We start from the raw sequence: 20,995 nt of genomic DNA on the forward strand, positions 1-20,995 counted from the left end.
CTTTCTGTGTATGTGGTTTTTGTTCCACAGGCTGCAGGATTGTAGTTCTTCTTGCTTCTGCTGTCTGCCCTCTGGTGGATGAGACTACCTAAGAGGCTTGTGTAAGTTTCCTGATGGGAGGGACTGGTGGTGGATAGAGCTGACTGTTGCTCTGGTGGGAATAGCTCAGTAAAACTATAATCCGATTGTCTGCTGATTGGTGGGGCTGGGTTCCCTCCCTGTTGGTTGTTTGGCCTGAGGCGACCCAACACTGGAGCCTACCTGGGCTCTTTGGTGGGGCTAATGACAGACTCTGGGAAGGCTCACGCCAAGGAGTACTTCCCAGAACTTCTGCTGCCAGTGTCCTTGTCCCCACAGTGAGACACAGCCACCCCCTGCCTCTGCAGGAGACCCTCCAACACTAGCAGGTGGGTCTGGTTCAGGCTTCCCTGGGGTCACTGCTCCTTTCCCTGGGTCCCGATACGCACACTACTTTGTGTGTGCCCTCCAAGAGTGGAGTCTCTGTTTCCCCAAGTCCTATGGATGTCCTGCAATCAAATCCGACTAGGCTTCAAAGTCTGATTCTCTAGGAATTCCTCCTCCCGTTGCCGGACCCCCAGGTTGGGAAGCCTGACGTGGGGCTCAGAACCTTTCACTCCAGTGGGTGGACTTTTGTGGTATAAGTGTTCTCCATTCTGTGAGTCACCCACCCAGCAGTTATGGGATTTGATTCTATCGTGATTGCGCCCCTCCTACCATCTCATTGTGGCTTCTCCTTTGTCTTTGGATGTGGGGTATCTTTTGTGGTGAGTTCCAGTGTCTTCCTGTCGATGACTGTCCAGCAGCTAGTTGTCAGCAGCTAGTTGTGATTCCGGTGTTCTCACAAGAGGGAATGAGAGCACGTCCTTCTATTCTGCCATCTTGGTTCCTCCCTCAATCTGCTTAACTCTGCTTCCTTTTTGTTTTATTCACTAGCCTATTGTATTTTTTAGATTCCACATATGAGTGACATCAAACAGTATTTGTCTCTCTCTGTCTGACTTATTTCACTTAGCATAATGCCCTCCAAGTCCATCCATGTTGCTGCAAATGGCAAAATTTCATTCTTTTTTATGGCTGAGTAGTATTCCATTATATATATATACCACTTCTTTTTTTTTTAATTAATTTTTATTGACGTATAGTTGCTTTACAATGTTGTGTTAGTTTCTGCTGTTCAGCAAAGTGGGTTATTTTGCTCTTCTTCTTATTGTTTCTTGAGGTAGGAAGTTAGTTTATTGATTTGAGATCTTTCCACTTTTTAAATTTTTTTTAATTAATTTTTATTGACCTATAGTTGCTTTACAATGTTGTGTTAGTTTCTGCTGTTCAGCAAAGTGAATCAGTTATACGTATACATATATCCACTCTTTTTTGGATTTCCTTCCCATTTAGGTCACCACAAAGCATTGAGTAGTGTTCCCTGTGCTATACAGTAGGTTCTCATTAGTTATCTACTTTATATATAGTAGTGTATACATGTCAATTGTAGTTATTACTTTTTATAATTTAATTTTATTCACTGTTTTATTTCTCTAAAATAATTGTATGTTTTGAAAAATATCTAGTCAACGATCATATTATTTTCTAATCTTTTCATTGTTTACCAATAGCCAAATTTTAGTTAGTGTTGGCATTGGGAAATGAAAAGCATTGAACTCTTTTCATTCTTGGAATAACTTAAAAACTCTAATTCTGATCAGTTCCAACAGATGGCAGTGATGTTACAAATTAATAGTTTAAAATATTTTTATAATATGTAGACTCTGCCCCTCAGAAAATGTGAACCAAGAATAAATTCTCTCAGTACTTGCATAAATAATATAAAACTTTGATATGACTACTTGGATAAAAGAGTACAAGGTAAATATAACATGAAATTTAGCTGAAATAGTACTTCTTTCAAACGCAAACAACTTTCTCCTTTCCAAAAAGTATTATAAATTGAGAATTGTCAGAAAGATTAACAGTGAACCAAAAAAGATAATGGTGTCCAAATTAACAAAGTGGATTACATTTTTATTTAAAATTCATTATTGCTTCTTGGTTTCCTTTTTTATCTATTTCTTTCTATGGGGGTTGTTTTAACCTCACTTTTTACTTATTCACTTAAAAATGATATTACTTGTTTTCCCCCTGTCACTTTAAATAAGTGAATCTGGCTATTCTTGTCCTCTTTTCCTATACCCTCAAATCGTTATTTTTATTCTTTTTCATTGCCTTTTGTCCACTTTGAGTGACCTTTTTCTGCAGATAATAAAGAACGAAAAGTATGGCTAGAAGACTCTTAGAGCTAAGTTGCTCTCCACTTTGTGATCCAAATTATGTGAAAACAAACAAACAACACAATACAGATGATCACTTTCTGTTTCAAGTCATGGGCATTGTCAGATAGACCTTCTGTTTTTCACTGTCCTTTTCCTTTTGGTTGTATTTCCCCCGGAAAGCCTGCTATGGGATGGGCACTATTCTAGATGCTTGGTGTGTGTCAGTGAATTAAACAGACAAAGGTGTTGGTTGCTGGTCAGAGAACATAATGAGTGAGCTGTATGGTATGTAAGAAAATGATAAGAGTTATGAGAAAAGGGCAGTAGGAAAGGAGGATGGAGTATGTGTGTGGGTGGTACAGTTGTAACCACTGTGGTCACCATAGGCCTCCTTGAGGGGACATTTGGGCAGACCTGAGGGGGTGAGGGACTGAGAGGTGGGCATCCTGGAGTAGAAGAACATTCCACGCAGAGAGGATGGTCATACAAAAGGCCTAAAGCAAAACACTTCTGGGAGGTGAATGTACTTTCAGAATATACTTTATTATCTATTTTACGCTTCATCATTTTACTCTCTGACATTGGCTTGTTTGTGAGTAAAGGGATTTGTGTTTGTTAAATTATTTTTTTAAACTACAATTTCACTTATCCATAACTCAATACCTGGAGACTTCACATAGCCAGAACACACATGAGAACTATCAGGAAAAAAAGAAAGGAAGAAAGAAATGGCTTGTGAAGACCAAAACACCCCTTAGAGCAGTGGCCTCAGGTCCTCCCTTATTGCTTTTATGTAACTTTGATAAAGCTTGGTTGCCTGGTATCCAAGCTGTTCGCTGACTGAAAGGAAGGGATCTGAAGAGAACCTCGGCAGGGTTGTGCCTGCCAATCAGATCTACAGACAGCAGTGCATATTAACACTGCCAGCCTGCCAGTAGGAGTCAATAAAATGCACCAACCCCAAAGGCACCCCACCTGGAGGCTATACTCAGAGAGGTGACAAGCACCCACCTTCCCTAAGGGGCCCTGATGACACCACCGTGGAGCGTACGATAACCACTTACTCAAAATGATAACCATACCCCACCTCCGCAAAGTTTTGATTCAAACTCATTACAAATTTTTAAAAGCTTTGTTGATTATAGAAGTAAATTTTCAAGTATCTAGAAGACTTTATCTTGGAAGCCTCATTCACAGAAAATAACAATTAGGCAAGATCTTTTGGTACCAATTAAAGAGATACTTATAATTCAAGTTGAAAATCTTCCACAAAGGGGTATGGATGGCCTGGTTGTTTATCATTGCTACCAAATTTCTCATCATTGTACTATTTTATTACATTTGGGTGTGTTTTCTCTTGCAAGAGCGCAAATCTGAATCCAGGTATTTTAGATTATAAATTATTTTACGTATATTATAAAATTATGTTTTTAGATTATAAAAATACTTTGATTTAAAAAAGCATTTGCCAGTTTTGCAAAAAGAGTCACGGCAAAGTATGTTCCTCTTTCCTCTGGTTGATTATTTTCTTTACTTCAGAAAATTCTGATTTACCCACAACTTTCCAAGCAAAACTCAGTTGCATAAAGGAAATTATACCAGCATTATATGTTGTCATAACATGCCAGTTATTACTCAGTTCATGAAATGAGTATCCAGCTCCAGAAGGTACCCTAGTGTAAGAATTAGAAATCCATTTTAGACACTTGAGATAGAAGTATAGGGGAAGGGGTTACATTTTAACAAACAAAATTAGAATTCTCAGGGCTTACCTGCATTTAAAAAAAAAAAAAAAAAGGCTAGCAATTATCAGGTATCCAAACAGCTACCAAATGCACCTGGAAGACAATAGCTCTGGGTTTCTGCCTTCTTCTCTTACTACTTAGGTGTGGTGGAAAAGCAACTTTCTAAATATTTCTAACCCCCAGCTCCAGCCCCCCAGCAGCAGAGGCAGGGACTCAGCCTTGCTCCTATAGCTAGCACTTTGCTAGGAAAGCTGATGAAATGGACTGCTTCTAAAAATCGATGCTGGAAACACTCACCAATGCCGAGTTTAAGATATTTTTTAAAAAATGATCTGAGTAGGAAACATTTTTTTACTACAAATAACCAATCATCTTTGTTGTCTCTTCTGCTGTGGTTAGCTTCAGTAAGTACCACCCTAGAAGGGTCGACAATGGGCTTGTTTGTGTTCATTCCTTTTGATTGACTATAAAATCTTTTTCAACCCCAGTTTTCAGCATTTGGCACAAACAGGTCAAATCTGACTCTATTTCCTCCTCAAAACCATTAATTTTCAGTATCTTTTAGCTCAAAAAGTCCAAAGTAAAAGCTATATAGACCTCAAAAAAAAATCCATAAAACACTTTCATTCATGTCCCATTTCCCTCACCAAAAATAAGTTGGAAAAAAGAAATCACAATGTACGGTACATAATAGGTTAAAGAAATAACAGCAATTGAAATTTATAAAAAATAAAATTAAATTACAAAAATAAGGTTGATTGTCATAGAGGAAAAGTCAGGCAGCATTTAGTTCTAATTGACCTCCCTGTGTTGACAAAATGGAACTATATTGGCAGAAGACAAAAATCTCATAAATAGATAATTGAGAGAGAAGATCTGAAGGCAGCTTCTTTTAGAACTACTTACCATCCTAATTTTCTATGATTTTCTATAAAACGATGTAAGCCAGGCAAACTCACATCAAATCAAGAGAGCTATATACACTGGAGGCCTTTTAGAGTATGTTAGGTAATATATAAATCTAAATGCGCTGGAGATAGAAGTGTTTTTGTGTCATAAGATTTTTACACTGGCATGACTACACTGTAAAAATCACTGAATACGTTGTTTTCAAATTGCTACTTACTATGACCCAATATCCTAGAAATGTGTGTGCTTTCATACAGATGATGATGGCCCTGAATTTAGGAAATTATCATGTCAAAGATTGTAGCTATTAAAGGAACATAATTTTGTTTTGATGCTTATGCATTTCAGCTACGTTTTTATTGGACATTGTTAGATTTTTAGTCATTCCATTAAGGTTTTATAAAATATTTGTGTGGGAGTATAGAAAAAGAAAGAAAGGGTAAGAGACAGATGAACTATATGATGGGGATGGAGGAAGATGTATTTCAAGTAAGAAAGGGGTAATTTTAGCCACAATGCCACAAAACAATAATAAATGAGTGTTAAAAACTAACGTACTGAGATGGTTAATTTTATGTGTCACCTTGACTGGGCTAAGGGATGCCCAGTCAATAATGGTGAAACATTATTTCCGAGTGTGTCTGTGAGGGTGTTTCTGGCAGAGGTCAGCATTTGAATCCGTAGACTGAATAAAGATCCCTCTTATCAATGTGGGTGGGCAACATCCAATCCACTGAGGAACTGTACAGAGAGAGGAGGAAGGGTGAATTTGCTCTCTGCCTGAGATGGGACAGCCTTCTTCTCCTTTCCTTGGACATCACTGCTCCTGGTTCTCACACTGGGACTGACCTTTACAACCTTGTTCTCCACGTCACAGACAGCAGATCGTGGGACTTCTCAGCCTTCATAAGCTCATGAGCCAATCCCTATAATAAATCTCATATATATATATCTCCTATTGGTTTTGTTTCTCTAGAGAATCCTGACTAATACTCATACCATATTTAGGGAAGGTAAATAAATTTTTTTTACTCTTCTTTATTTATTTAGATTTACTTTTTATTGAGGTTACATTGGCCTGTAACATTATGTAAGTTCATATGTACATTATATTTCTACTTCTGTATACACTATGGTGTGCTCACCACCAAAACTTTAGTTTCCGTCCGTTACCATACAGTTGATCCCCTTTTTCCCATTTCCCATCCCCACGCCCCACCACCCCGCCCCTTCTCCTCTGGTAATCACTACTCTGTTCTCTGTATCTATGCATTTGTTTTTGTTTGGTTGGGCTTGTTCATTAATTTTGTTGGTTTGTTTTTTATATTCCACATAAGAGTGAAATCATAGAATATTTGTCTTTCTCCATCTGACTTACTTCACTCAGTATATCTTCAGGGCCCATCCATGTTATCGCAAATGGCAATAATCATTTTATTTATGAAAGTTACCTTCTAAAAATTCTTACTGTTTTATAAGGCAACTGTATCTTCTGTAGAGGAAATAGCAAGGCTTTGGAGTCTAACAGATCTGGCTTTAATTTCCAGCTTATCTAGTTGAATGAATATGTGTACCCAGGAAAATTAGGGAAACTTGCAGAGCTTCAGTTTCCTCATTAGTAGATGGAGTATCTAGACAATTAAAATTTTAAATGAATATAAATCACATTCCACAGTGTTTGGAATACGGAGGACATTCCTCTTCAACCCTTCTCCATAAGTATTTACCCATATACGTTGTTTTCAATGGACTTTTAAAATGTTTCTCGATTTATCTAATGTTTATGTCCTTTTAAAATTGGTTCTTTAAAATTTTTTTCTTGATTTACCAATATTTGTAGAATGTCTTTAATATTTCCAGCGTTAGCCAGTTTTCTTTGTTCTGGAACCTTCTACAAGAGTTAGCCTGTTACCTGCATCAAATGGCCTGCACATTTTCCCAGCAAGCCCAGAAACCCTCAAGATTTTGTAATGTCTTTGGAAAACAGGCTTATCTGCTGACTCTTATTTTCTTAAGGGTTCCTGAGGAATAAATAACATAGAAGCATCTGAAAGAATATGTAAACTGCCTTGAAAGCCAGGAGATTACGATGAGCACATCTTGGACTGTTAAATATCCCATAAACAAGTCCCTGTTGAATGAGTCTTTTTGTACTTACCTTGCATTAGCGGGATTACAAGTGGTCAGATTCGCTAGGGCAAGGGCCGAAGCTTCCCTTACCTCTTCATTGTTACTTTTTAGTAACTGAATTAACTGTGGGATCCCTACAGAAAAAGAAAGGTAGAATGTGACTTTACAGACATCCATGTGAACTAGAATATGGCAACCTAAAAATGTTCAAAGTGGCCTTTTCCAGTTTGCTTACCCTGATTACCGAAAAATTCTTTGCTGCCCGAATTCTCACACATTGCCGAAATAGCTTGGGAAGCGGCAATTTTAGTTCCATCGTTTTCAGAACCCAAAAGGGTTACAAGGCATTTTTCAACTTCTTGTTCGTGAAAAAGTTTTCTATTTTCAGCTTTTATAAACCAAAAGGGAAAAAAAATCAGAATTTTGCTGCAAAAACTGTGCAAGTATAAAGACTTCCCCATCCAAAATATGACAGGAATTCAAACTATTTGTTAGCTTTAGTCACAGTCTGAAATATATACCTATTTATCCTTTAGAACACAGTGATTATGCAAAATGAATTATGGGCATTGCATTTTTTTCATATTCCCTCATATGATATCAATACTATGGCAGAGAAAATTCTATAAGAAAGAGGCAAGCTTCAGACTTAGCAAGAACTTATTTAACATCAGTCATGTGCCTGTCATGGTGCTGTGTTCACACGCTATCTTCTCACTGAATACAAAAACCTGTTTATTTTAAATACAAAGCCCTATATTTGAAGAATGCCTGAGACGCACAAACCTGTGAGCTGGATGCTCAAGAGCAGAGCGGAGAGGAGGAGAAAGTCAAAAATGAGTAATAAAGTATTGATATGATCCCAAGTCTTAAGGAATTTATGATCATCTTTTATCTTGTTACAATACGTGCTGACATAGCAAAAATTATAATTACTTAATTGCTAAGTTGCCATAGACATAAAATCACATAAACATAGCACAGTTCCGTTTGAAAACAAAGTTATGACTCTAAGTACATACCATGATATTAACCCCACTATAAAACACTAAATTAAAACCAAAACGAAAGTATTTTTAATGTTCTTTTTGTTCCCGATGTTCCTCTATTTAGTTTGATTTTTTAATAAATGACAATCTCATCACTATACAAAAGCAAATACTGCACTGAATTAAATCAGAACATTAAACAATTTTTGTTTTGTGTTCTAAAGTTAATTCTAAGTAAATTACTATTTATTAAAAGCATGTACTAGGAAAAATATATATTAAACCGAACTCAGTTTTAATGCTATAATAGAACCAGAGACAAGTTGGAAAAGAAACAACTGACAAATAATTCCTTGATAATTTATTTACAGTTCCTAAGAAAATTTTGTCATAGGTTTGGTTCTCATTAATTAACCTTTATAAAGTCAATGTAAATGATTAAAATGGAATAATGTGTGATATGTGCTCTTAGGATGTTGACATACAAGAGAAGAATATTTTGTTAGAATAAAGATCTCTGCAAAAAATGCTGATACTACCTTAGATTACATCGACATGTGGAAATAATTCACTACTTGTACATATTTTAATTAACTTTTTTCCCAGAGATATCGTCAGAAATTATAGCAACTGGGTTTCCACTTTTATTGATTTTTGCCTTCTTTCAACAATGATTTTTAAAAATTACCTTTTTCACAGAAGCGGTATCACGGTCAGATGTCACCACCTTTGCAAATACTGTTTTGGCCTTTGTTCCTCTGAATCACAGATGTATGCCTGAGCAATCTGGCCATACTGGCACAAGCTAAGTCACTAACACTTCTGTTCATCCGTCTTAAAGCAATCTTGAACCATGTCCTGTAATCCTATCATTTTGATCCCTGCTCCTTCATTTAAAACTGGAATTCAGTCAGGCCATAACTGTTTCATTAAAAAGCTGCGATTAATACTTACATCTCAAGTATATGGCCCCTAAAATGTTTTAAAATATATGTAGTCCTTATTAGTTTTCCCTGAATAAACAAGATCTCAAACTTTTCCAGATTCTCTGACTTAAAATGCTCAGATTTACAATGAAGACTTCCGAGATGGTGCTCAATCAACTTTCCTAAACAGAACACTCTGCGTGGATTCTATCAAGAAAATCGACCAAAAGAATTAATTTGAAAAGGCTAACTTTGGAGTATGTGATGGTTACAGTAAGAAAACAGTGTATACACAATTATTGGAACAATTTTTAAAAAATAATTTAAATACTGTGGGCAATTAGTTTCTCAGCCCTGCTAGGAGTATTCTCAAAATCCAGCTGTGTTCACCAAACCTCAAAAGTGCCGACTGCAGCATGGCTATAATGGATTTAAAAGATGAATTAACATATTAACCAAGTACCTTCATTGAATTGCTACACTGAGAAGTATTTACGTGTTAATTACACAGAAAATAAAGATGGCAAGGTAATTATGCTAATAGAATAATGGCCTTTAAAAACAACATTTGTTCAGTATGACTAAATTTAAAAGCATGAAGTTTTGTATCTGAAAATAAATCTGTATGTAATGATGCTTTTCTTCACCCATTCTCAGAAGTTGCTAGTGGGCCACCTGTGCTCCTGCTGAGATGTTAATGCCAGTTCATAAACCTCATGGCAACATGGTAGTTAACACCTTCCTCCTCCTGGTGCCAGGTCAAAGGCATACTGATTTAGGGGTGCATATTAAAACTTTACTCAGCAAACAAAACTTAAAGAGTGTATATTATGTGGTTTTGTTTCAACTGTGTTTTTGACATGCAATGACAATGCTAACCCTAACCCTAGCCTACAAAAAACTTCTTTTATGATGATGGAAAGTAAAAAGAGAATGTTATAAATGAATATGGAACAGTATAAGGAGCAACATTTGTAAAAACCTACTTATGAATGGAGTTAAGAAAATATAAACTGGACTACATCAAAGTTTAAAATGTCTATGCATCAAAAGACACAATCAATAGAGTTAAAAGGCAACCCACAGAATGGGAGAAAATATTTGCAAGTCATATATCGGATAAGGAGTTAATATCTAGAAAATATAAAAACTCCTACAATTCAATAACAAAAAAATTTTAAACCCAGTTTAAAAATGGGCAAAGGATTTGAATAGGCATTTCTCCAAAGAAGATTTTTTAAACGGCCATTTAGCACATGAGAAAGATGCTCAACATCGCTAACCATGAAGGAAATGCAAATCAAAACACAAAGAGATACCACTTCACACCCATTAGGATGGCTACTATTAAAAAAAAGAAAAAAAGACAGAATATACCAAGTGTTGGCAAGAATGTGGAGAAATTGGAACCCTTGTGCCCTGTTGATGGGACTGTAAAATGGTGTAGCTGCTGTGGAAAACAGTTCCTCAGTAAAGTAAACGTAGAATTACCGTATGACTCAGCAATTCCAGTTCTGGGTATATACCCTAAAGAATTGGAAACAGGGGCTCAAAGAGATATTTGTACATCTGTGTTCATAGCAGCATTATTCACTGTACCCAAAAGGTGGAAGCAATCCAGGTGTCTATTAGCGGATGAAAGGATCAACAAATGTGATATAATCATACAATGGCATATTTTTCAGAGTTAAAAAGGAAGGACATCCTGACACATGCTACAACATGAGTGAACCTTGAGGACATTATGCTGAGTGAAATAAGCCAATCACAAAAGGACAAATGTTGTATGATTCCACTTATATAAGTGCCTGTAGTCAAACTCACAGAGACAGAAAGAATGGTGGTTTCCAAGGGCTACAGGGAGGGAGGAGGGGGGAGTTATTTATTCATGGGTACAGAGGGTTAGGCTTGTGAGACGAAGAGGCCTGCAGCTGGATGGTGGTGATGGTAGCACAACAACATGAATGTATTTAATACCACTGAACTGTATGCTTAGAAATGGTGAAGTCGGTGAATTTTATACTATGTGTATTTTACCGTTTTTCAAAAAAGAACAGAACTCGTCTCCTTTCCTTCAGTCAAAACCTGCTCTTCTTCTTGAGTTCCCCATTTCTGTGAGTGACGCCATTCTACGTCCAGCTGTCCAGGCCAGAAGGCCTCGTCCTTGGCATCAACTTCTTCTTCCCCCAACCCACAGAGTCATTCAACAAACCCATATGGACCCTCAAGCACCGTGCTGCTGGGTCTCCTTGCAGATGCCTCCGAGTCCACCGCGACCACCTCGGCTCGGTTTCGGGACCCCTCCTCCCCTCACCTCCATCACCGCAGCAGTCCCCTTCTTGGTCTTCCTGCACCTGGTCCTGCGCGTGTCTAATCTCTTCTCCACTTTGCAGCAAGAGTGCTCTTTCTCTAAAAAGTGAAAATCTGTAGGGTTCCCTCCCCTCTCCAAGTCACCTGAGGGGGGCTTTGTTGCCATGAAAATAAAGTCCAAAGCCCTTAAACTTGGCTCGTGATGCTCATTACTTCTCCGGCATACGGACTCTCAGCTCTCCGCTGCGCTCTATTCACTGGCCATTCCGAAAACTTGCAGCTCTGGAACTCACCATGCCCTGTCCCTCTCTGGCCACTACACACTGTCCCTTCTCCTCAGAGCACCGCTGAGCCTCCCCAGCTCACCAGGACCTTCTTTGCCCACAGCCAGTTTCCCTCATCTCCTCGAGGTCCGAGCCTGTAAATCACCTGTTCCAGGAAGGCTTGTCTGACCCGACTCTGCGTTAGGCGGACCCTCCTGGGGGATCCTGTTCCCCCATCATCAGGCACGTTTAACACGGCATCGCGACTGCCTGCTTACTTGCCTGCCCTGGGTTTGCTGATACAAACTGGGGGCTTAATAAACACTAATAAATGAACTCATAAACAGATCCAGATAGGTTGTAGCTCACTCACAGATACATCCCTAGGTCACTGCAGTGCCAGTAGCGTAATTAGTAGAAGAACTAGAGTGCAAGAGCCCTCCACTCCGTGCTCTTTTCACTACTGTGTCGCGTGATGGGTAATAAACTCACGAAACTTGTATCACAAGAGGGGCCGAAACCCAAGGAGAAGTTGAGATACGTAAAAATTTTAGGTTTGACATTGCTCATGTCTTTCCATTGCCCTCTCATCTGGTCTCAAATAACTAAGAAGGCCTGGGATAGATGCAGAACAGAACTGACCAGGTAATGACAAGGCCTAAGTTCCATTTGGGAGAATTCTGAATTCAGCAATTTTGCCAAAATTAATTTTACAGGCTGTCTTTAGATTTGGCCTGTATGATGTAACTCACGAGGCCCCTCTCTACTGACTTTGTACTGGGAGGTGAAATTTGGCATGCTGCATTAAAACTTTGAAGAAATCCAGTATGGGTTGAAAAGGAAATGTTTCCCATAATATACACATAGACATATATACAGATGTGAGTATATATGTTTAGAATATAAATCACTTAAACTAGTCAAAGGTGTCATCATTTATAAGAGGGGTGATGTGGAAGGGGGAAAATAAAATCACATCTTTTATTAAATAAAATACTCCACATATACATAAATTGAAACTATAATTTTATCTTCAGTGCTCATGATGTAATTAATCTCTCATATTTAACAGATTTATGCCAACATAGCTTGCCAGTGAAATGAAAATTGTAGTTTGTGTATAGTATGAGCATATGATTTTTCACAGCTATATAACATGGAACAGCTAGACTCCAGCTGCAACTCGAAATTACTGTATAGATATCATTCCAAATGTGGATTTATTGAAATGACGTTTTGGGGATCACAGAGAGTGCGTACGTTCTGTAAAATTTCAAAATCGGGAGAAATAAAAGCTTAAAAGTTAATTTAGGAATGAACTGTTTAAAAAAAAGGTTATAATTAAATCATATTGAGTTTATTAAATCCTTGACAAAGCAATCTCTACTTTTACTTATTAGCGTTGAGATGGATTTTGATCTTAAATAGTAAGTATAGCACTATCCTCAAATGGCCATCTAAAAGCAGACAAATGCTCTAGCGTTTGTGAGTGCCGATTGAAATCAAGACTACAGGAGGAAACAGGTATGCTTAGTTTATACAAAATGAGACATACGATCATAAGCGGCTTTAGTAATTGCTCTTGCTGCATTCTTTTGAATATCAGGAATTGTAGAGTTTTCTGCAAATGATAGGAGCTTCTTAAGACCCCCTGTCTGCTGAATCATCACCATGGTATCCATATCTTCAAGGCAATTGGCCAACACGGAAAGCGCTTCTATATGAAGGTCACTCAATTCCTAATAATAATAGCAAACACAACTTGAGAAAATTGTAATAAAAGCAATCCACACTTTCCAAATTTTATTACAAGAGGGACTCAGATCAGTCAGAACATAATGTAATTAATTTTGTTGTGACAGAGGCCCAAGGAAACAGTTCTGTTTATTAACGTGACATCTCTCTCCCTGACCATTAGTCCCATCTCTTCTCATTTCCCCTATTCCAAAATGCTTTACAGATAAAAAATAGTTGCTGGAAACTTCCAGTAATGGTATCCAAGTGATGTTGCTCAAACAGCCTTCCACCGACAACGAGTTTAAAATCTAAAGAAAATATTTTTTGAAAAAGCAGACAGAAGCTGAAGGAAAGTATATTCCTTAAAATCTCCAATTGGTAGAGGGAGGTATTGTGAGTGTGTGGCTTTCTTGCCTGAGGAATCTCCAGAATCCCCACAGCAGTGGAAAAGTGAGGCCTTTTCTGAACAGTTAGAAATTTAAGGTAGAAGTCACAGTAAGGACGCTCCGCTGCCACGGTATTCTACACAGCAGTGGTTCTGATCAAGAAACTCACTTCACAGCAAAAGAAATGCAGCAGTGGGCGGATGGTCACAGAAATCACTGGCCTTCCCATGTTCCCTACCGTCCTGAAGCAGCTGGCTTGATAGAGTGGCCTATGGAGGACACAGTGACAGTGCTAGCTAAGTGGCAATAACTTGCAGGGCTATATATTCTCTGGAACAGCATCCAATGTACGTTGCTGTTACTCCCAGGAACCAAGGAGTGGATATGGGAGTGGCACCACTCACTATTACCCATGGCAATTCAGTAGCAAAAATTTTGTTTCCTGTACCTGTAACCTTATGCTCTGCTGATCTAGAAATCTTAGATCCAAAGGGAGGGATACTTCCACCAGGAGACACAACAATGAGTCCACAGGACTAAAAGCTAAGACTGCCACCTGGCCTCTTTGGGAGCCTCATGGCTCTGAATCAACAGGCAAAGAAGAGAGTTACTGTGCTGATTGGGGTGACTGATCCCACCCATCCAAGGGAAATTGGACTGCTACTCCACAACAGAGGTGAGGAAGACTCTGCCTGGAATACAGGGGGTCCCTTATGGCATCTCTTAGTAATACCATACCCTGTGATTAAGGTTGATGGAAAACTATAATGACCCAATCTGGGTACCACTACTAATGGTCCAGGCTCTTCAGGAATGAAGGTTTGGGTCACCACATCAAGTAGAGAATCAAGATGAGCCGAGGTGCTTGCTGAGGGCAAGGGGAAGATATGGAATGGGTTTCGGAAGAAGGTAGTTATAAATACCAACTACAACCATGTGATCAGTTACAGAAAAGAGGACTATAATTGTCATGAGTATTGCTTCCTTATTTTGTTATGAATGTGTGTGTGTGTGTGTATGAAATATCCTTTTCTTCTCTCTCTTATCCCCTCAGGCAACATGAGATGTACTGCCTTTACAATATGGTATTTAAGTATGGTTAATTTTACATCTTATTATGAGATGTCAAGGAGAAGAGTAAACATCATCCAAGGACTTTGCATCCGCCTATGAGGAAGGGGACAGTGTGTTTTTTGTTGTACACAGGACAGCTGGACCATGTTAATTGGAAGTATGATCTTGTTTTTGTCTTTATTTGGAGATTAATGATTTAGGAGCTGTGTACGGATGCCAGATTGACTAGCGATGGACTTGTGATGGTTAATATTTATGTTTTAACTTGGCTAGGCCACAGTATCCAGATATTTAGTCAAATATTATTCTAGATGTTTCTGTGAAGGCATTTTTTAGGTGAAATTAATATTTAAATCAGTAGACTGAGTAAAGCAGGTTACCCTCCATCATGTGTGGTAAATGACTCTTCTTGCTTTACCCTAGAGAAAACTGGGGCAGACAAAGGTTAAAAGACTAATTCTAGGTGTTTCAAGAAAACATAAGATCACAAACAAAAATTTAAAAACCTTAAATCTTCTAAATCAGAAGATTTTAAAAAATTAAATTATTTTAGAATGCCCTCTACCATTAGTCTGATTTAATTGTGCTGGTAAACTATGTAGCAATAAGCAAATTAGTCCATTCTACTTAGCATCATGCTTAAATATAATAAAATTTCATTTTAAAAAATATTCTATAATTTGTATTTTATAACAACGCTTAGGAGAGATACATCTCCTCATAGAGAGTTGAATGAATGTTACAGGTACCTTAGTTTCTAGGATCTTAATAAGGTGGTCCACTCCTTGACTGTCTCTTAGCATTGCCCGGCACTCCTTATCATTTGTAATAACACCTAAGGTTTTGAGAGCCAACAACTGAATAATTGGATATTCTGACTTCAAGAGATCTAATATAGGAGGGATTGCATTTAGTTCTTGAAGTGTCGCTCGGCACTGAAAATCCTGCCAGGAAATATAAATGTTCAAATAAGTGATTTTTAAAGCAAAATACAGTCTCAAGAGTGGAGAGATTCTATTTTCTAACAAAGAACATTATAAGTTATAATGTTCCCATCTTTTATTCTGGATTTGCTTCCAAAATAACTCACAAACAAATATAAGCAAACCCTGGACTGACAACACCAAAATATTCATTTTAACTATACAGACCTTGTCAATAATAGGAAATAGGCATGATCTATGACTTCTCAGCAGCTACCGTTTTTTTATCATACAGCAAATTCCTCTTACTACAAACAACATCACAATAAAATCTATGCATAATGAAATTCTTTTCACACGCTATACCCTGTTTCAAATAGTAGTCGATAAAATGAAATGATGGTATCAAGTCCTTATTATCGTCATTCAAATGGGTGGTTTATAAAATGCTAATCCGCATGCAGTGCTGTTGGCAGGACCTGTGCATGCAATTTTACATCAGGTTTAGTTCTGACACATGACCTTAACTTAAGACATTTACAAGATCAAGGGGTCATTAGAGTCCGGACAAGCCACTCTGCGTGGTGTGCCTGTAATCCTGGGCGAGTGGTTGAGCGAGGGTCGTTGGGGTGAGTGACAGAGAAAACAAAGCAAAAGAGTCATGAAGAGCCCCCAAACTCTGACTACTAAATCATGACATTTAAAATCAAAACAGGGTAAACTTAGAATAGAATTAAAGACAGAAAAGGCCCCACTTCCAGCTTATCTTCCCTCTGTCTGTCCTTCAACTGGCCTCTCATAGTCAGCTTCCTTCAGACATAAACACTGTAGGTTGCTGCTTGCTATGGGTTGAATTGTAAACCCCCCCCACAAAATATGTTGAAGTCCTAGTCCTCAGTACCTCAAAATGTGACCTTATTTGGAAATGGGATCGCTGCAGATGTAATTAGTTAAGCTAAGGTCATGGGGGGGTCGGGTGGGTAATTAGTGGTGTCCGTATGAGATTGGTGTCTTTATAACAGGAGGCGAGAGAGCCGACAGAGGGAGAGATTGCAGTGATGAGGCTGCAAACCAGGGACCGCCAAGGATTCACAGCCACCACCAGAGGCTGGGAAGAGGTAAGGGAGGATTCTACCCAGAGTCCCACACGGAGCATGGCCCTGATGACACCTTGATGTCAGAAGTCCAGCCTCGAGAACCATGAGGGAATAGGTTCCTGTTGTTTTAGCCAGTTTGTGGTCCTTTGTTACAGCAGCCTTAGGAAATGAATACACTCTTATTAACTAGTCTTTCTGTTATGAAGAATAGTGGAGGTAAGTCTTTTCATTTCCACTTGATAAAAAATATAGAGAAATAGACTTAATGAGGAGTCTTGGCATGAAACACACAAACACGTTTGCAGGATTATTTAGGCCTATAGGATGAAGTAAAGTCACCAGAGAAGGGATATGGCTGCACTTGCTCTTCAGGAAGAGTAAAGGTAACACCAGTGGGTGCCCAGCTACGTGGCAAGGACATGCCAAGGCCAGGGTTGCATGCTTTGGGTGCCTTTTGGCATGAGTGCCTTTGTCCTCTTTTTCTATATATTTTGTCTAGATACTTTGCTTCTCAATGAACCCTCCTTCACCTTTGCTTCCATATCTCTTCTTTCACATTCTCTTGACGGCTATTTAAAATGGTGTCTTGTACTTCCAGTTGATCTAAAGCTTATCAAATGTGTGTGGGAATTGTTCAGGAACCTGAGCAGGAAAAGAAGCAGAGAAGGCTGTCCAAAGTGGGAGCAAGCTGACCTGCTGGGGGTGTGAGGGTGTGTGTGCTGGGTTGGGGATTGGAGGGGAGGGGCCAGAGGACAGGACAGGTTGTGGGCGGAGGGTGGGTAGGGTGTTTCTTCCATTATGAAGGAAAGCAGCACAGTGAGGTAGCATCTTGCAACTGTGAATGAGTTCTGTTCAGCAAAACTCAACTTTTCACCAAGAAATAAGCCGAATCCAAAATCTTGGTACATTGCGTAAGGCAGATGATACAACCAATTGGATCACCAAGATTAGATCAACAGGTAACTGCCTAGGTCAAAACTAGTTCAACACTAATATTAGATTTCCTGTTTTGGAAGAAATAGTACTTACCTAGTATAATCCTGCCTTAATTTGCAAGCCATTCTATTCTTTTAAAATGCCCTTTTATGGGGGACAATTACTTACAAAATGTGAAAACTGAAAGGTATCGACTCTAAACTTCCATTTTTTTTCCCTCTGAATGATAACTCCTAAATAGTACTGAGGAGTGATTAATTAAAACTGGACCTTTTTTAAAGCTTTGTCCTTTTTTTAATGGGAAAATAAATTCTATAACCAGCTTTTGTCAAAACTCATTGTTAGAAATTAATCTCACCTGGACCAAGTTGTAAATGCACTCAATAGAATTCTTCTTCACGTCCGGGTCTGGGCTGCTTAGCAGTCTGATGAGAGGCTCTAATCCACCTTGTTCAAATATTTGCACTTTGCTGGTATACTCTGCAGACATGTTTGCTAGGCAAAGACTAGCAAACTCATGGATAACTACTTCCTCTGTGTATCAAAAACAAATAACACAAGTATGTAAAGGCTTATTCAACCATTACGTTAAAGCACGCTGTGAAAACCAAAGCTCCACAGATCTTACCTTGGTTGGAGCCCATCTTGGTTTGAGAGAGTTTAATGACAATACAAAATTGGTGTTTCATAAACTATTTTCAATCGGTACTTTAATCAGATGTGAAAAATAAACCATTCCCCAGTTTTGAAATATTGATAGATGGAGGATGCAGAGTTACCTTCTGCGGCCAGCTGAGCAATCACAGAAGTCATGACATCTAACTCCCTTAACAATTTTTTGACATCATCTACAAAAGAAGAAACAGAATATTAATGTTGATTAATTATAATAATAATGGCAATGTCTGTGGAATAGTTCCTTATGAGATAGGTTCTATTATTACCTAATTTTACAGACAAGGAAATTGAGGTTCACAATCACACAGCAAGTAGGAGATGGGGACGGGTTTCACACCCAGGTCTGTCTGACCGCAGACAGACTCTAGCCCATGTTCCTTGACTGCTCAGCTGTACGACCTTCCAAAACACTACAAAAGATAACCATAAATGCACGAAAGTGCCTAGAACACCGTCAGTAAAGTTGAGTTACTGTGCCCTACACTTGCTTATGATATAACAGTAATTCTTTTTGTTTTGTTTTGTTTTGTTGGGACGGTATTTTTTAAATTTAGATTTTAATAAAACTAGTGTAAAATGCAAGTAAGAATTATCCTCAGCCTTTTCCCATAAATACATCTTGTATATGTTCCATTTACTTATCAGAAATGCCAAAAATGCTTAAAGATAAGTATATTAATTTTTTAAAATTCACTTTTGTATTATTTTCAGGAGCCTAATTAAAGCTAGACAATTGTGCCCCTACTTCTTTCTTGCCATCCTTCACCCCCTTTTTCTGAGAAATAAGGCATAGCTGCTACTTTAGTTTTGCAATTTCTCTTCTTGGTCGATTATCTCTTCTGTAAGCCAAAATTAGTGTTACCAGAAGTTTGGAAAAATTCACTTTGCAGCAGCTGAAGCAGATCGTCTCGGGAATTAACCGCTGGATACGTCTGCCTTTTCTTGGACACCTTTTCCTGTGGGATTCAGGGATGTGGCTGTTCCTCAAGCTGTCAAAAACTTCTTTCTCTCTGTTCTGTTCAAAATGGCTCAAAGAGGGCTAGCGAACTTACAGCTAGCTCTATATGCACATGGATAGGCTTTCAGCACAAAAGAATAATTGAGATTTGGGGAAGTGTAGGACTTCATATTTTACAGTCGAAACTCCTCTGAAAAACACATTACCTCCACAGGTCAAGAAATAATAGCCATGGCATAATAGTCAGATCCTTCCAAGTGTCCTGGTAAACTAGGCAGAGGTGCCCCCTCTGGAAAAGCATGCTGCCATTCTCTTCTCACTCTTATATGAGTCCAGTCTGTGTTGTTTGCAATGATTTTTTGGAAGGTTGTACCAAAGCTCCCTATTTTTACATGCTAGAAGAAAAGCATTTCTGGGCTTTTAGATCTCCAAGTACATTCTCCACTTAGTATACAAAATAATCTTCCATCTACTTCAAAGTTTCTGCTACAACACTGACCATGAGGTCAGGAAGATTCAGGCCCTGTGTACTCTCTGATCCTTGTGTCTCCCTGCAGGAAGCATCTGCTCCCACAGGGAGAGGCCCCCTTGCTGCTTCTGTATGTGCCACCACCCCTTGGTGTGCCCAAACAAGTTAAACGTTTTCATCAGAGGATTCTCTGGGCCACGAAATTCCTTTCTACATACGAATTTAGCCCAGGTCTGTTCAACAACAGATCTAGTAGGTTTATCCACTACACCACTTTCTTAAGGCTCAATGGATCATTCGGATTCAATGGCAGCTCTTGTAAATTGGTGGCATAGCTGATTAACTTGTTATTCAACTTTCTGACACCAGATTGTTCAAATAGTCCTTCTGTTCTTGAGGTTAAATTAGCAGAAATGATGGACAAGCTGCTACTTCTGTCACTTTAAATATAATACTGATCTCTGTCCCCTTCTTTCTCAGCAGAGAACACTCTCAGATATGGCAACTTGGACTTGTGGTTGGGCCACATGAACACGTTCTAGGCAAGCAGTGGGACACCTACAATTCTAGCTTGTTTCAGAACTGCCAGCACCTTCCTTCCCGGAATATCTTCATGCCATCGGTTTTTTTTTTTTTTTTTTTTTTTTAGTCATCAGTTTTATACACATCAGTGTATACAAGTCAATCCAAATCGCCCAATTCATCACACCACCATCCCCACCAACCCGCCGCTTTCCCTGCTTGGTGACCATGTTTGTTCTCTACATCTGTGTCTCAACTTCTGCCCTGCAAACCAGTTCATCTGTACCATTTTTCTAGGTTCCACATATGTGCATTAATATATGATATTTGTTTTTCTCTTTCTGACTTAACTTCAATCTGTATGACAGTGTCTAGATCCATCCACGTCTCAACAAATGGCCCAATTTCATTCCTTTTTATGGCTGAGTAATAGTCCATTGTATATATGTACCACAACTTCTTTATCCATTCGTCTGTCAATGGGCATTTAGGTTGCTTCCATGACCTGGTTATTGTAAATTGTGCTGCAATGAACATTGGGGTGCGTGTGTCTTTTTGGATTATGGTTTTCTCTGGGTAAATGCCCAGTAGTGGGATTGCTGGATCATATGGTAATTCTATTTTTAGTTTTTTAAGGAACCTCCATACTGTTCTCCAT

The 20,995-nt window shown here is 38.6% G+C and overlaps 1 protein-coding gene across 3 annotated transcripts in view; it reads right to left on the minus strand.

The window, feature by feature from the left end:
* The window catches only part of ARMC3 (armadillo repeat containing 3), a 93,212-nt gene that overhangs the window by 45,029 nt on the left and 27,188 nt on the right, over positions 1–20,995 (minus strand). For all 3 annotated transcript variants that reach the window (XM_007100750.2, XM_007100749.2, XM_007100751.2), the window contains 6 exons: positions 18,490–18,558; positions 18,069–18,244; positions 15,504–15,698; positions 13,113–13,296; positions 7,305–7,457; positions 7,098–7,203 (listed from right to left, as the gene is read on the minus strand). In XM_007100750.2, the coding sequence (XP_007100812.1) occupies positions 7,098–7,203; positions 7,305–7,457; positions 13,113–13,296; positions 15,504–15,698; positions 18,069–18,244; positions 18,490–18,558 (883 nt within the window). The remainder of the gene's footprint in view (positions 1–7,097; positions 7,204–7,304; positions 7,458–13,112; positions 13,297–15,503; positions 15,699–18,068; positions 18,245–18,489; positions 18,559–20,995) is intronic.

This window comes from Physeter macrocephalus, chromosome 11 (assembly GCF_002837175.3).
Source record: "Physeter macrocephalus isolate SW-GA chromosome 11, ASM283717v5, whole genome shotgun sequence".
Taxonomy (NCBI): Eukaryota; Metazoa; Chordata; class Mammalia; order Artiodactyla; family Physeteridae; genus Physeter; species Physeter macrocephalus.